Source organism: Salvelinus namaycush, chromosome 37 (assembly GCF_016432855.1).
Source record: "Salvelinus namaycush isolate Seneca chromosome 37, SaNama_1.0, whole genome shotgun sequence".
Taxonomy (NCBI): Eukaryota; Metazoa; Chordata; class Actinopteri; order Salmoniformes; family Salmonidae; genus Salvelinus; species Salvelinus namaycush.
This window is the reverse complement of record NC_052343.1, coordinates 23,774,754-23,792,354: the sequence shown is the minus strand read 5'-3', so window position 1 is coordinate 23,792,354 and position 17,601 is coordinate 23,774,754. Positions and strand designations below refer to the sequence as shown.

General features: G+C 45.1%; 1 protein-coding gene across 1 annotated transcript in view; it reads left to right on the top strand.

Moving 5' to 3' along the window:
• The window catches only part of LOC120030911 (histone-lysine N-methyltransferase 2B-like), a 52,770-nt gene that overhangs the window by 27,644 nt on the left and 7,525 nt on the right, over positions 1-17,601 (top strand). Inside the window, exons 14-29 of the mRNA XM_038976419.1 lie at positions 4,513-4,697; positions 5,024-5,125; positions 5,277-5,387; positions 6,120-6,196; positions 7,365-7,600; positions 7,708-7,862; positions 8,049-8,186; positions 8,345-8,503; positions 8,593-8,710; positions 8,822-8,900; positions 8,990-9,150; positions 10,453-10,596; positions 10,740-14,019; positions 14,651-14,760; positions 14,907-15,044; positions 15,363-15,615. Coding sequence (XP_038832347.1) covers positions 4,513-4,697; positions 5,024-5,125; positions 5,277-5,387; positions 6,120-6,196; positions 7,365-7,600; positions 7,708-7,862; positions 8,049-8,186; positions 8,345-8,503; positions 8,593-8,710; positions 8,822-8,900; positions 8,990-9,150; positions 10,453-10,596; positions 10,740-14,019; positions 14,651-14,760; positions 14,907-15,044; positions 15,363-15,615 — 5,446 coding nt within the window. The remainder of the gene's footprint in view (positions 1-4,512; positions 4,698-5,023; positions 5,126-5,276; positions 5,388-6,119; positions 6,197-7,364; positions 7,601-7,707; positions 7,863-8,048; positions 8,187-8,344; positions 8,504-8,592; positions 8,711-8,821; positions 8,901-8,989; positions 9,151-10,452; positions 10,597-10,739; positions 14,020-14,650; positions 14,761-14,906; positions 15,045-15,362; positions 15,616-17,601) is intronic.

Here is a 17,601-nt window from a genome sequence, read left to right as displayed (position 1 = left end):
AAAAAAAAGATATAATTTACAAACGAAGGATTTGTGTTTAGTGAGTCCGTCATAGACCGTAGGGATGACCAGGGATGTTCTCTTGATAACTGCGTGAGTTGGATCATTTTCCTGTCCTACTTAAGCATTCAAAATGTAGTGAGTATTTTGGGGTGTCAGGGGAAAAGTTTGGTGTAAAAGTACATCTTTAGGAATGTAGTGAAGTACAAGTTGTCAAAAATATAAATAGTGAAGTACAGATACTGAAAAAAAACTTTAAGTAGTACTTTAAAGTATTTTTACATAAGTACTTTACACCACTGGTATTCAAGACAAAGTTAATTTCTTAGTCAAATTATTTGCAGTTTTACTTTAGTGCCTTACTGCAAACAGGATGCATGTTTTGGAGTATTTTTAGTATATATAGGCTTCCTACTTTTCACTCTGTCAATTAGGTTAATATTGTGGAGGAACTACAATGTTGATCCATCCTCAGTTTTCTTTTATCACAGCCATTAAACTCTTTAACTGTTTTTAAAAAGTCACGATTGGCATCATGGTGAAATTCCTGAGCGGTTTCCTTCCTCTCTGGCAACTTTGTAGTGACTGGGTGTATTGATACACAATCCAAACTGTAATTAATAACTTCACCATGCTCAAAGGGATATTCAATTTCTGCTTTTTTTAACCCATCTAGCAATAGGTGACCTTCTTTGCGAGGCATTGGAAAACCTCCCTAGTCTTTGTGGTTGATTCTGTGTTTGAAATTTACTGCTCAACTGAGGGACCTTACAGATAATGTGTGTATTTGGTACAGAGATTTAAGAAATCATGTTAAACACTATTATTGGACAGTGTTAGTCCATGCAACTTATTATGCGACATGTTAAAACTCTTTCCTGCAGCAAAATGACCAAATCACCGTCTAGTGGCCTCATGGGTCGAACGTTAATAATATTTAAATGAAAAACAAAAAGCCCGCCGAAAATGTGATGTTTCTTTGTCAAATGGCTTTCGTTATTTTAGTATTTTATGATGTGTATGTAGCGTGGTTCGTTCTGCGTTGTGTACTTTTAATTAGGACGCCGCCACAACTGAAGGTCTACTGGTTGAATTCGTGAATTATTTTTATTTGCCCTGCGCACGAAGAGACAACACACATTATGTTAACCCTTGGCGCAGTCAAAGCTCAAAGGGACCTTGCTAGCCGAAGGTCAGGCAAAAGAGAACCAAAAGGAAATAACAGGTGCTGCGTGCACACATTCGATGCACAACAGCACACCATACAATACAAGTAAAATTATACAGAACATAATTCTGACAAAATAAAAGACATACCTGCACACGAAGAGACAACACACATTATGTTAACCCTTGGCACAGTCACAGCTCTCAGGCACCTGCGCGAGCACATGGACACTCACTCAAACACTGTCCCAAGTACTCACAAGTTACAATAGGTACCCTAGTTAGTGAGCTCTGTGAAACTTGTTAACATAAATCTTTATATTGTCCACATTGTAACAAACTTATGGTTGCAAAACAGTACATTCTGTAACATTATGACGGTTTTATATTAAACAATTTCGGAGCCAAGGACAACATACCTTGCTAGCCGAAGGTCAGGCAAAAGAGAACAATAAGGGGGTATGGAAATACAGATAACCCGCGATGGGCCAAACCAAAATATACAAAACTTTTACAATCACATGTATGTACAATATTGATATGAAAAAGTGTTTGTACACCAAATAAAAACATTAGCTATGCAGCTGTAATTAAATTTTAAAAAATACACTGAATTATTATTATCAAATTATTAACATCCCCTCTTGACCTGGCCTATTTGAATTGGTCCTTGTGTGCAACTTGGTGCATAATCTAGGGGAACAACATCACGCTGCTACATGTATATAAAGTGTAATATTTGGAATCAAACTCAATTTAATACATTTCAACTCTCTGACATGGTACTGTTTTTTTTTTTTTTAAGCCCATGACTATGTGTGTGAGGTGTATACTTTTGTTTAAAAGTAAACTGGGCAAAAAATTTGAACGTGAGTTAGTTCAAATAAGGAACTCAGTCAATTGAAATAAATGAGGCCCTAATCTTTGGATTTCACATGACTGGGGATACATATATGCCTCTGTTGGTCACTGATGCCTTAAATAAAATGATAGGGGCGTGGATCAGAAAACCAGTCAGTGTCTGGTGTGACCACCATTTGCCTCATGCAGTGCGGCACATCTCCTTCGTGTAGAGTTCAGTCTGTTGATTGTGGATTGTTGGCCCACGCTTCAATGTCTGTACGAACCTGCTAGATCTTGGCGGAACTGGAACGCTCTGACGTACACGTCAATCCAGAGCATTTCAAACATATTTAATGGGTGACATGTCTGGTGAGTATGCAGGCCATGGAAGAACTGATTGAGGCGTCACTACAGACCCGGGTTCGATCCCAGGCCTAGGGGAGGGTTTGGCCGAGCGGGATGTCCTTGTCCCATCTTGTCCCATAATCTTTTATATATTTATACTTTTTAACCCTTTTTTTCTCCCCTTTTTTGTGATATCCAAATTGGTAGTTACAGCAACTCTCGTACGGACTCGGAAGAGGCGAAGGTCGAGAGTCATACATCCTCCGACACACGACCGTGCCAAGCCGCACTGCTTCTTGACACAATGCTCGCTTAACCCGGAAGCCAGCTACATCAATGTGTCAGGGGAAACACCGTACAACTGGCGACCAAAGTCAGCGTGCATGCGCCTGGCCCGCCACAAGGAGTCGCACAGGGTTTCTGTGCGCTGACTTTGGTCGCCAGAAAAAAAGGGTTAAAAAGTATAAATATATAAAAGATTACAAAGAAACCCTGTGTGACACTGATTTAGCCCACTGCAGTAAACGGTTGAGAAAATGTTTACTCCTGAACCTATTTATGCTTGCCATAACAATGGGGTTGAATAGTTATTGACTCAAGACATTTCAGCTTATCATTTTTAATTGGTAAAAATGTAGAAAAACACAATTCCCCTGTGACATTATGGGGTATTGTGTGTATGCCAGTGACAAATTTAATCAATTTTAAATTCAGGTTGTAACACAACAAAATGCGGAGAAAGTCAAGGGGTGTAAATATTTTCTGAAGGCACTGTATCTCTATTAAGGCTGACCCCATTAAGTGGACTGGTCGATGGGTTGTTGGTCGACTGAGCTTTCTTTTGTCGAACAGTCCCAAATGTATGTGTTTCTTCATGGTGCACAAGCCAACTGTCTAATTCACGCCTATCTCAGTGGACTGCTCCATTGCCGAGGCCATGAGGATGGCACAGCCCATAACTCCAAAACGTGCTACTGAAATTGTAAATGGTTATATTATGTAACAATAATGGTGCAACGCTAATAAATAGAATATTATTTTATAACAAATGCGCTTTCTCCCGCGATGGATAGTGGTTCTGAAACATAATCTACAGTGCGCCGTTGAATTGGCGCCTTTCCCCTTTATGTTGCTATGTGCATAATAGCAAACTTAACCAGCATGTTGATGTTGAGAACAATGCGAAGGAGGCAGCAGCTGAATGAGGAGACGAGGAAACAGGTCTTGCCTTAATTGTCTTAAGAAAATTGAGGGGAAACACCAACTTAATTAATGAATAGCCTAACTGTTAAACATGCCTGGTTTTATAAATTATCCATATACACTACCAGTCAAGTTTTAGAACACCTACTCATTCAAGGGTTTTTATTTTATTTTTCCTATTTTCTCGATTGTAGAATAATAGTGAAGATGTCAAAACTATGAAATAACACATGGAATCATGTAGTAAACAAACAAATGAAAATATATTTGCGATTCTTCAAAGTAGCCACCCTTTGCCTTGATGACAGCTTTGCTCACTCTTGGCACTTTCGAGTTTCTTTTTCACACCCATTTTGCTGTCATGTGTTCGGACTTTGTAAGAACCAATTTATTGATGTGATTATGATAGGCTATAGGCCAGGCCCTATTGGTCACATGCATACATGTTTCACGTAAGAGAACAAGGGTCTAGGGAATGTTTTTCCTTAACAAATGTAGGTATTTCGGTAACAGAACTTTTCAGTTTAGAAACAAGTAAGAAACAAAATCGCTGTTATTATGTTGCAGCTTTGGCATGTAAAGCGCTATAAACACTTGCTGTGGTGTCTGTTTGCTGCACCAGGGAGGAGAGACTTGCTGTCATTTGTTATAAATGTTTTTACACAGCATGGCCAATGGGTTCCCTCCCTCATGAGTAATTTGTCTTAATTATTTCATCAAACAGTGTGCTTAAAGCATCAGACAAGCTCAGTGCATATAGTTGATTTTATTCAAATTCATAGAGCGTGTCTATATTTGAAAAAATGTGTTTTACAATTTTGATTGGTCTAAAGAACAGATGACGACTATCTGGGACAGAACAAATCTGAGTTTATCACCTGCTGTTATCTCCCATGCTTTTGATGTAGTGTGAAGGAATGGTTCTGATGGTTGTCCGTCCCTCCTACCCTCCAGGTGACCTGTATGAGATTTTATCCAGCCTGCCAGAGAGTGTGGCGTATTCCTGCCGGCCCTGCAGCCAGTCCCAGCCCAGCGCCTGGAGGGAGCTGCTCCACATGGAGCTGAGGGCCGGGGTAGAGAAGGTGCTGGCCTGCCTGCTCACCTCCACTCTCACCCAGCACCTCATCACCTGCTCACAGGTGGGAGATACCAGGCCGTACAATGCTTCTTACCACAGGATGCTAGATGAGACAGGATGCGCAGGCTGAAAATAGCAGCAGGCATTTTAACACCTATCATGACTTGTAGTCACGTTTTCATGTGGCTTTTCTGAAGAAATAATTTCAAAGAATGAGTGCAACGACTCTCTCCTCTCTTTTTAAAAAGTTTATTAGCTGATATCAGAGATCTGCTAGGACTATTTGCCTGTTCCTCTTGAACTGTTGCACATAAGTGCTTGTGTGGCTATATGTTCAGTGTTGTTTCTCTGTAACATACTAAATTTGTCCATATTCCCCTCCTGTAGTGCGTGACCCAGGTTGACCCTGACAGTGGAGCGGAGGGCCAGCCAGTCTGTGACCTCCGTGCTGTGGGCAAGAAGTTTGACAAAGGCCTCTACACCACCCTGGTCAGTGTCTGTCTATATAGCATCTGAATTGGCAGGACAGGATCTCTTCTACATTAACTCTCATTTGAAGGAACATTTTCAAAGGAAGATGAATGAGTAGTGTCAGCTAAATAACTATGTTTGTATATTTCTATGTCTCTTGATGTTGTAGAAATCATTCCATGAAGATGTGGTGCAAGTGGTGCGGAGGCGTCTGGATCAGGAGGAGTCTCTACCGGAGGATGAAAGGCCCACAGCCTTGGCCCGCTCCTACTACTTGAAGGTAAAAGCTGAGTACTCAGACAGCAACACTCTGGGGGGAAAGCTCTTTACATAGGCAATTGTACAGTACAAATCAGAAATATTTACTTGACCATGTAGCTACAAGCACAGTACTTTCAGTATGACACAAAACAGTTGGTTGAACTGTAAGCCTTCTGCAATGTTATCACGATTTCCTGTACTTTAGCTACATAAACACAGCTTTTTTGTTAAAAGCACACACACGATAGTAAACGGATATACAAATGTTCTCACTATACTTGGTTGCACTTTGAACACAGCTGTTTACGCTCATCTTGCTTGAGACACTCAACTTATTTTGAAGTATTGTGTATAGACTGTACACACTAGTTTAAATGTTTCATAAAATTCAATATCAGAAGTTAGACAACAGACACTTGAATACCCTCATCCTAACGCAATACATGGTCTGTACTCACTCAGTGATATCAGTCCTCAGTATATGTCTTGTGGTGTCTGCTGTTCCAAATGGCTGTCTAGTCAGCAGAACACTATGTGATTGGGAATGAGTTATGGGGCTCTGTAGGGCTGTGGTTCTGGTGGTCATGACTCCCCTGTTGGTCATAGGTTCACTTGGTTCAAACTAAAGTCATAGAAGATGGTTGAATCCAAGAATATTTGCAATGTTTATTGGAAAGAAAAAAGCAGTACATGTTGTAAAATGGCCAACAGAGGAGTGTAGATTACCCTCTGCTCACTGTTCTCTCTGCAGCTTCTGGAGGAGGTCTTCAACTGGTTCAACAGTCAGGACCCCAAAGTGTGGGACCCCCGATCCAAAGACCTGCCTATGTGAGTAGCAATCTGCTCCTCATATCTCCTAGTTCAGGGTATCTCAACTGGTGGCCCACAGTGATTTTATTTCCCATGCATAATAGAGAAATATGTGGTTTTATACCAATGTAAGCAGGTTTTGAAATTATTGTTTTAGTCAAATTATTATATCTGTTTGGGCTTCCTGCGATCATTTTGCAGTCTACAAATGATGTGTAATTATGTTCCGGCCCCCTGACCATCTGCTCAAGAGAGAATCGACCCACATCTGAATCTAGTTGATGATCCCTGTCCTAGTCTGTTAAACCTAGATTTTGTTATGCTTTTGAACTCGGCGTACGACTTACCAAGGCTCTTAGAAGGTTATCTGTCTGGGAGTTATTTCTCAGACATTAGGATTTGGGGATTTAACACTTAGGTTGAAGAATTTACCATGTCATCAGATATTGACTCATATGGGAAGATTTCAATGAAATTCCAGTTTAACGTTGGGTTGTGATATATTGCTTCACTACTTCCCTGCAGTGATTTATGTATTTTCCCATGAAGCAGCATAAGCCTACATTCAGTGGCGCAACTGATTATGTTTTCTGGTTTGCCACACATTTGTATGACACCCCTGTTGTTCACATCCTGATGGGAGATGAGAAGTTGATTTGAATTGTACTGTCAACAATGACCTTAAAGTGGGGGAAAAGTCATTCAAATCCAATGTGACAGGAAGTTACAGAAGTTAGTCTTATAATTATTTTCTTCTTCTGTATGTTAAAGCCAGGACAGTCCCCCTCCTCTCCCACACATTCCCAGTTCACATCTTTCCTTCCCTGCGATGGAAGACACAGAGTAGTGACTTCATTTAGCTCATTGTAGGGTGATGCACAGAGTGGTAAGCTCAGGACTTAACCTGTCTGTCACCTTATCTTCTGGGGGCAAGATTGATTAATAAACATGAATTGTTTCTTAATGTAAATGAGTGTAATCATAATTAGCTAGATGTGAGCCACTGTCTCAGTTGTATGCGCAAAGTCAAATCCTAACTTGAGTAACTGTGTGCACGTGTAACTCAGATGTTTGCCTAAACCATCCAAATTTGAGTTTTGCACTGGTGTCTAACATAGAACTTGACTTCCTCTTCTTTCATCTCCTCACCCCTCCATTTCTCCATCCATTCTCTTTCCCATTGCAGTGGGATGCTGTCCCATGCGGTTCAGCCCCCCACCACTGAGCATGTGTATGCCCAGTGGCGTGAGAGGGAGGAGCTAAGGTCCAGGGCCCCTCTAGGGACCCTGCAGACGGAGAATGTTCCACGCCTGGAGGTGAAACAAGAAGAGGTGCCTCACCCCACCACCCCACTGATCACAGAGCCAACCAGGGGTCTCCACTTTAGGAAAAACAGGGATTTCAGGCTTAATAAACTCAAAGGTACTTTACACAACTGAGGGGAGGAAAAACAATGAGAAAGAAAATATTGAATCAACCAATTTCCTGAGGGAATTGTTTTGGTTTGATGTTTGGCATTTGTCCCTCAGGGAAAAGGGGAAGAGCCAGACTGCAATCCATGTCTGAGGGACGTCCATTCAAGTCTGAGGGACGGCTGTCCAAGGCTGACCTAGACACAGGGTGGTCCAAGGACGACGGGAGGCAATGCTCACTGTGCCAAAAGTATGGAGATGCTAAGTCCAATGTGAGTAACACTTCTGAGCAGCATGGTGGAAAGAAACACAAACCACACTCTGACTTCAGAGCACTAAGCCTTCATACCCTTGTTCAACATAACAGCCCTTGACTCACAGGAAATTAAGTCAACCAAATCCACACAGTAGGTAACCCACCAGTTCTGTATTTCTAACCTCCTCCGTGTGTTCCTCAGGAGGCGGGCAGGCTGCTGTACCTGGGCCAGAACGAATGGGCTCACATCAACTGCTCCATGTGGTCCGCCGAGGTGTTCGAGGAGGACAATGGCTCTCTGATGCACGTGCACAGTGCCGTCGCTAGGGGGCGCTTCATGGTGAGGCTTCACTTTATTTGTGCAGTGACATTCTTGTTTTTCCAGCAGCTGTAGTTTGTGTATCTTTGTCCAACGTCCATCATCTCTCTCAAACTCATTATCCACCCTTTTTCTCTCCTCCTGGACTGATCTAACCTGTCTGTCTCTTGTTCCCTCAGCGCTGTGAGCGCTGTAACCATACAGGTGCCACAGTAGGCTGCTGTCTGACCTCCTGCCAGAGCAACTACCACTTCATGTGTGCCCGCTCCCGCAACTGTGTATTCCAGGACGACAAGAAGGTGTACTGCTACAAACACAGAGACCTCATCAGTGGCAAGGTAAAGTCCTGGGACTACTCAGCAGTGGGACTGTTATGTTTTTTTATGAGTTTCCTCACGCATGTGTACATTGTTCTTGTTCATTGCAGATCATCACTGGCCAAGGGTTTGAGGTGAATCGGAGGATGTATGTGGACTTTGATGGGATCAGTCTTCGCAGGAAGTTCTTGACCGGACTGGAGCCAGAAAACATCAATTTGATGATTGGTATATTTTCTCAACACATTACATTTGTTATTTTTAGCTCACTTGAGTATAAGTATCACAGGACTGGTCATGGGTTTTGCTCATCTAATCATAGTTATTTTCTGATTTCAGGCTCTTTGCAGATTGAAAAGCTAGGTATGCTGACTGAGCTGTCTGCAAAGCAAGGAAAACTCTTCCCGGTGGGTTACCGGTAAGTAGCAGAAATTCATAATGAAACAGAAATATGCATATTACGACTTGGGTATTTTATGACTTCCTTTCAACTCCTCCTCTCCGCAGGTGTTCTCGCTGGTACTGGAGCACGGTGAACCCACTGCGGCGATGCAAATACACGTGTACGATCCGTGAGGTCCGACCGCCGGTCCCTGAGAAACCTGCTGAAGAGATGCCTGACAAAGGAGAGAATAACACTATAGCACACAGCCCCTGCGCCCAGTCAGGTGAGAGTCCTGGTAACACAACACTGCATCAAACCATCACTACTACACTGAACAAAAATATTGGCGCAACATGTAAAGTGTTGGTGCCATGTTTCATGAGCTGAAATAAAATATCATAGCAATTTCTATACATACAAAAGCTTATTTAGCTCAAATTTTGTGCACAAATTTGTTTACTAATAATGTATAATCCATTCACCTGACAGGTGTGGCATATCAAGAAGCTGATTAAACAGCATGATCATTACACAGGTGCACCTTGCGCTGGGAACAATAACAGGCCACTCTAAAATGTGCATTTTTATCACACAACACAATACCATAGATGTCTCAGGTTTTGCGGGAGCGTGCAATTTGCATTCTCACTGCAGGAGTCCACCAGACATGTTGCCAGAAAATTGAATGTTCAGTTCTCTACCATAAGCTGCCTCCAAAGTTGTTTTGGAGAATTTGGCAGTATGCCCAACTGACCTCACAACTGCAGATCACGTTGTATGGCCACGTGTGGGTGAGCGGTTTGCTGACGTTGTGAACCGAGTGCCCCATCGTAGCATGAGGGTATGGGCAGGCATAAGCTACGGACATCGAACACAATTGCATTTTATTGATGGCAATTTGAATGCACAGAGATATACCGTGACACGATCTTGAGGCCCATTGTCGTGCCATTCACCCACCGCCATCACCTCATGTTTCAGAATGATAATGCACTGCCCCATGTCGCAAGGATCTGTACACAATTCCTGGAAGCTGAAAATGTCCCAGTTCTTCCATGGCCGTCATACTCACCAGACATGTCACTCCTTGAGCATGTTTGGGAAGCTTTGGATCGACGTGTATAACCGTGTGTTCCAGTTCCTGCCTCTATCCAGCAACTTCATGCAGACGTTGAAGTGGAGAGGGGACCACATTCCACAAGCTACAATCAACAGCTTGATGAACTCTTATGCGAAGGAGATATTGCGCTTCATGAGGCAAAAATAGTGCTCGTACCCGAAACCTTTCTGATCAACGCCCCTACCTTTTTTTTTAAGGAATCTGTGACCAAAATATGCATATCAGTATTCCCAGTCATGTGAAATCCATAGATTAGGGCCTAATGAATTGATTTAAATAGCCAGATTTCCTTATGAACTGTCATTCAATGAAATCTTTGATATTGTTGAATGTTGCGTTTCTATTTTTGTTCAGTATAAATATTTGTGTGAATGTGTGACTGTTTGCTTTCTTACACTACAACGTGGATATTAGCAAGACTTAGCTGTGGCATAGGAAACAGAGTTGTTGTTGCTTCACCTCTAGAATCTGATGCCCAAGAGGTTGACGTGGCACATTCCCGACCCACTACTCCCAGCTTCTCAGCTCCACTCCCTAAACCTGACCAAGGGGCAAGGCCCAAAATCAGGAGACCAGCTGGAGGACTGTTCCGGCCTCTGCCCTCCCCAGGTAACTGTTCCGTGGTTGGCTAATGTTGTTTTATAAAAAAAACAATTGTCAGGTTTTGAGTGATTTCTAGATATTACTCAGAAAGCATTAATTGTTTGTGTGTCCGTTCAGTTGTCTCACTGCTATCTGATTTTCTTCTGCAGGAGCTACCAAGTCCAAACCCCACCACATCCTGACCATCAGTGACCTGGAGGAGACACGCAGGCCTCGTCGCCACAGCCCCCACTCCCAAACCCGCAGGGATATGTCCTCCCCACCCCTGGGCTCTCCAACTGGATCTGGACTAATCACCCTCCGCACTGGGGGCTCCATGCATCCCAAGGCCTCCGTGCCCACCTCTCCGCTGTTTCCCCTCGGTGCTACTGATATCCTGCTGACCTCTCCCTCTGCCCGCCCTGTCGGAGGTCGAAGTGCTTCCTCTGCCCGATGCCCCGGGAACATGACTCACTCTACCTCAGGACTCTTTCCCCAGCCACCGTGGGAAGACAGTGTGGGCAGCTTCCCTTCCCCTTGCCTGTCCCTCTCCCCAACCGTCCAGCACTCCCCTAGACCCAGGCTGTCTTTTGACCTGAACCAGTCAGACTCAGTGGAGGTACCACACAACTTCCTGGCCTCCCCAGAACCGGAGGATAACCCTGCACCTAACAGCACCTCACCACTTAGGGGCTCTTTCACACAATTCCACGAGGACTCCGACGTGGCCATGGTCTCCGAGTTGAAGACTGAGCTTGAGATTGAGGAGACGCTAGTGAATGAGGGAGTGGCCATGAACTGTGGCGCCCAGATAGACGTGGAGGGCGACGACAACCAAGAGGAGTTCTGGGAGCCCGAGGTTCGCAAGACGAAGACCCGTACAGCCCTGACCCGCTCAGCTGCATCCACCAGGCAAGACTGGGGGAACACTTCTTCTGATGAGGACATGGAGCACTATTTTGACTTCTCGCACACTGTGGTCAGTCGCACAGGCTCCAGGGACCCACCCCAGGCTCCTGCCTCTCCCTCTTCAAGATCTATCCCTCAGCTGGACGGCGTGGACGATGGGACTGAGAGTGATGCCAGCATGACAACCACAGATGGGGCTCAGAAACTGAAGAGCGCCAGTCAAGTTCAGAACCCAGCTCAAACGCATGTTCTGCCTGAAGTAAAAATTACAACAAATGGTCTAAGTGCAGACTCTGGAAGCCCTGTCCCAGATCAGTCACCCCTTAGCAACCCATTCAAGTCTACAACCAGAGTTGTCCTCCCCGCTACAAAACCTCCCCCAGTGTATAGACCCCATGATCCATCCAAAGCCTTTAATGCCACACAACTAGCTAGGACTGAATTGGATTGTGTGACCCTTGCGCCAACTGAGATCTCACCAGAAGCTCGAAGACCAGCTGCAGTGGACCCATCTACAACGTACAGCCCTGCTGATGTGAATACTACTCCCCTGCAGTTATACGCCTTCCCAACTCCTCTAGAGCAAAATAACTCAGTCCCCTCCTTAGACGCCCACGAACCAGTGCTGATTGCACCCCTTCAAGGAACGCTGCTGGACTTTGTCCATACTAAGGTGCCTGATACGGTCTACCCAGATGATTTATTTCAAGTTTCCAGTCTGGATGTTGTCCCTGGGGCTCCACTTGTTCTTGAAAGGTGTGATCCTCCCTCCCCCAGCACCTGTTTCACTGAGCTGGTCCCTGTCCAGGTTGATGCTCCCATGGAAACCCATCAGCCTCAAGACCCAAAAGACCTCTTCTTGGATTCTAACAGCGGCCACTTTGTATCGCCCACAGATGGATCTGCCATTTACATGAACCACTTGACAGAGAGTTCACGAGATCCATCGTTGAGCAGTAGTCAGGGCACCCTGTTGGAGCTTCTTCAACCCTCTTCTCTTATCTCCTCGGACTTCCCTAGCCCCAGCATAGCCCCGATGAACCCTTTACAAATGAGTCCCTCTGTGCAGTTCTCTTTGCCTGGCTTTAACTCTTCAAGGCCACCTCTCACTAGCATCTCACTACAACCCCTGACATCCTCCCAAGGGTCAACAGTCTTGCAGCCCATGGAGACCTTTTGTACCAAATTATCAGCACCTATTCCAGACAGTGCCCTTCCACATTTGTCCTCTCAAATTGATCCCATTTTATCTGCAACATCAAGCGTCAGTCTCCCATCGTATGGATCAGTCTCTCTGCCTATATTCTCCACACAATCCCAGGCCATGGTCTCCACAGCAATTACCATTGTATCCTCCTCTCCCTCCATATGCTCTCTCTCCGATGCTCTATCCACCCAGTGTCACCCCATGCTCTCTTCGCTTCAGCCCTCCTCTGCCCCTGTGATGATTAACGGATACAGCTCCACGTCTCTGCAGAAGGAGGCTGCCATGGGACACACCATCTCCATCAACTTCTCCACCCCCAGGCCGCCACTGGAGCCCCAACAGACGCTGTTACCTCAGGGACTACCTGGCCACGCTATCCTTACTGTGAAGGAAGTGGGTGGTCCCAACGTGGACCCTACACCTCACGTTTTGCTGGTCAACCGCCTGGGCCAGATCTTTGTGAAGAACCCAGAGAGCAACACCTTCCAGCTGCCCAGTCAGAGCTCTCCCTCCTATAACTGTGTCACTCAGATAGCCAGCCTCCTTCAGAGCAATGCCCTGTCTGCCACCTTGGCAGCAGCTGGTACAATGTCCACCCCAGTTACAATGACTGCCATGCCAACCCATGTCCCTAGGATGGCCACGCCTGTGGTTCAGAACCCAGCTACCATCACTCAACTGCTCACTCATAACAACAATGGGACAGTGGCAGCAACTGCGGTCAAGAAACCCAGGAAGAACGCAAGCGTATCTGCAGATGGAGCTATACCAGGGATGAAGAAACCCAGAAAGAAGAAAGAACCTTCCACAACTTCTAGGAGAAAGAAGTCTGACAAAGCTGCAGACCTGTTTGAGTTTGCTGGTCAGGACGGGAGTTCCTCCATGACCAAGACTGAGAGTGCCCAAGCCATCATCAACCAAGCCATGGCCAGTAACTACACCCCCAACCGGACCGGTCCGCGCATACTGAGTCCCTCCACATTCCGTAACAACCCTTCCCTGAAATCTGTGGTCCTGCCCCCAGGACTACTCATCGAACCCGAGCCCGCAGCCACCACACTGTCTGTTTCAACACCCCGCCCTCCTCGTGCCCATGTCCGTATGAAGAGGGTGTCCTCCCTTTCAGATCGCATTGGTGCCACAAAGAAGTCCAAGACAGACTTCCTAGAGCCAGAGCCCCCTAGTGCTAAGGAGGACCTGTCGTTACCCAAAGACAGCTTTGCTGCTGTCTCCAGCAGGGCCGGGGGTGTTCGCATTAAAACCCCAACGGTGAAAGGTGTGTTGGACCTGGACAAGCTAAAGGAGGAGCACTTGAGTGACTCTGAAAGCACAAGGTTAGTCTTTTGGAACTTATCAGGGCAGTGATCTTATGAAGTGAGTAATGAGGTAAAATGTACAAATAATATCTTCAATGAATAATACAAGAATAGTCATGCCTTTATGTTTAATGTCCGCTGAGTCTCTTGTAGAATTTTTATTAAAAGTGATTAACTTGCTACATCTCCAACAATGCTCAAGGTCAGAATCATATTGAAAGATTTTTTTTTTCACAATTGGCACGTTGCTCGTGTTTCCAGTGTGGGCCTCTTCTCTGTTGTGTCGATAAGATCATGTCTGGCTATTTTTAACCTTCTTCTTAACTCTTCCTCTCCATACTAGTAACCTATAGTATGATATGACAAATGGAACAAGGCGTTTTACTCCTGAAATAGAACTGTCGATAGGCTATGTAGAGGTCAGTAACTAAAGAGCAGGTCATGCATAGAAACCTTTTTTGAAGTCATAACTGAGATTGTCATAACCGTCACCACTCATTTACCAATCTACAATACAGCGCCTAGTTTGCAGGATGACCTCCAATTGTCATCACTGCATTTCTGCCCTAAAGTGTGTATCTAATACAGTGAGTGATATACAGCCTGTATCCAGTCGATTTCAGTGTTTTTCTTGTTGTATTCCTCACAGGCCAGGGCCTTGGGACCGCCTGTCTATACCTCGATTTGGGGGGGACATGGGCAAACAGAACTGGGATGCAGTGGGCCGCAGTGCCCTGACTGACTGGAACAAATACTCAGGTACTTATATGTAATGGTGCCGTATGAACAGTATGTCTGTATGACGATGACTTGGATGATGATGACTGATGATACTTCTTATACCTGTACTCTGTAAACAAGTGTGCTTGATTTGAAAATACCCTGTGGTATTTCAATCCTGTCAGGTGCTGTATCGTGCTCAGATGATGAGCTGCTGCCATCAGACGAGGACGATGAGTGTCCCCCCAGCCAAGACCAGCCCCACCTTCGCTTCGAAATCAAAAGCGATGACGGCTTCAGTGTGGAGGCAGACAGCATAGAGGGTGAGGTTTCAGGGAGGACAGGGCAAATGAATAGACTGCATGTGTCTTATCTGTGGAGTGTTCGTATAGAAAGAATTACATTTCCCAATTCTCAAGGCAATGATTTTTGCACAAATACCCACTATTTCTACATGTGACTAAACAATAGATTATGAAAAATACTTGTTCTCGTACTTGGATAGAATTAACTTGTGTAATAAACCATCTAGCACAAAATGTAGGTTAATTTCCATATGTATTACATTTGTGTGTTATGCTGTGTTACTCACGTCTTACTCTTCTCTCTCTATTTCTCTGCCCCCTCCTTTCACTCCTCAGTGGCCTGGAGGGCAGTGATAGACTGTGTCCAGGAGGCGCGGGCAGGGGCCAGGCTTAGGCAGCTGTCCTTCTCTGGGATGACAGGTGTCCGTATGCTGGGCCTGCTCCACGACACGGTGGTCTTCCTGGTGGAGCAGCTTCAGGGGGCCCGCCGCTGCCATAGCCACGCCTTCCGCTTCTTTAAACAGATCAGCCAAGAGGAGGACCTGCCTGTCAACCCCTCTGGATGTGCCCGCTCTGAGGTCTACCTCAGGTCAGTGTCCCTGTGTTCTGTTCACTTCAGGGGCCCTGTAAGTTAAATATATAAATTATAAGGGAAGTCATTATTTTGGAGTGTAATTTGTAAACTGAGTCTTACAGTTGTCTTACAGATTCATCTTACATATCTTGTAAACATTTCACCAATACTTCCTAGGTATCATGAGTAGGGTTGCAAAGGGTCGGAAACATTCCGGTAAATTCCTGGAAATTTTCCATGGGAATTTTTGGGAGTTTTGCTTAAATTCATCAAAAAAGTTAGCTTATGACAGTGAACCTTTTTTGTGGGATACACATAAGGCAATTCTAGGTTTTGTGACATTCTGCTTAAACTATCCCCAATTCAATGGAATTGTAAACCTCTGCATGCACAGTGCATTCTACCATCACGTGCAGTCCACTCTTCCATCACATGTACAGCTGATTCTCAAAATCTTGCACACTAATGAGATGCTATTGTGCCCACGCTACTACACTGTCTGAGCCAAGGACAACATGCTTTCTGGTGAGTTTTGATTACAATACTGGGTGGGGTGAATATATTTTATGACATACATGATTTTTTGTTAACTAGTAAATAAACTCAGCAATAAAAGAAACGTCCGCTCACTGTCAACTGCGTTTATTTTCAGCAAACTTAACGTGTAAATATTTGTATGAACATAACAAGATTCAACAACAGACATAAACTGAACAAGTTCCACAGACACGTGACTAACAGAAATGGAATAATGTGTCCCTGAACATAGGCGGGGTCAAAATCAAAAGTAACAGTCAGTATCTGGTGTGGCCACCAGCTGCATTAAGTACTCCAGTGCATCTCCTCATGGACTGCACCAGATTTGCCAGTTTTTGCTGTGCGATGTTACCCCACTCTTCCACCAAGGCACCTGCAATACATTTCTGGGGGGAATGGCCCTAGCCCTCACCCTCCGATCCAACAGGTCCCAGACGTGCTCAATTGGATTGAGTTCAGGCTCTTCGCTGGCCATGGCAGAACACTGACATTCCTGTCTTGCAGGAAATCACGCACAGAACGAGCAGTATGGCTGGTGGCATTGTCATGCTGGAGGGTCATGTCAGGATGAGCCTGCAGGAAGGGTACCACATGAGGGAGGAGGATGTCTTCCCTGTAACGTGCAGCATTGCGATTGCCTGCAATGACAGCAAGCTCAGTCCGATGATGCTGTGACACCCTGCCCTAGACCATGACGGACCTTCCACCTCGATGCCGCTCCAGAGTACAGACCTCGGTGTAACACTCATTCCTTCGACAATAAACGCGAATCCGACCATCACCCCGAGTGAGACAAAACCGCGACTCGTCAGTGAAGAGCACTTTTTGTGCCCATAGGCGACGTTGTTGCTGGTGATGTCTGGTAGGACCTGCCTTACAACAGGCCTACAAGCCCTCAGTCCAGCCTCTCTCAGCCTACTGCAGACAGTCTGAGCACTGATGGAGGGATTGTGCCTTCCTGGTGTAACTCGGGCAGTTGTTGTTGCCATCCTGTCCCGCAGGTGTGATGTTCGGATGGACCAATCCTGTGCAGGTGTTGTTACACGTGGTCTGCCACTGCGTTGATGGTCAGCTGTACGTCCTGTCTCCCTATAGTGCTGTCTTAGGCGTCTTACACTACGGACATTGCAATTTATTGCCCTGGCCACATCTGCAGTCCTCATGCCTCCTTGCAGCATGCCTAAGGCACATTCACGCAGATGAGCAGGGACCCTGAGCATCTTTCTTTTGGTGTTTTTTAGTTAGTAGAAAGGCCTCTTTAGTGTCCTAAGTTTTCATAACTGGGACCTTAATTGACTACCATCTGTAAGCTGTTAGTGTCTTAACGACTATTCCACAGGTGCATGTTCATTAATTGTTTTTGGTTCATTGAACGAGCATGGGAAACAGTGTTTAAAACATTTACAATGAAGATCTGTGAAGTTATTTGGATTGTTATGAATGATCTTTGAAAGACAGGGTCCT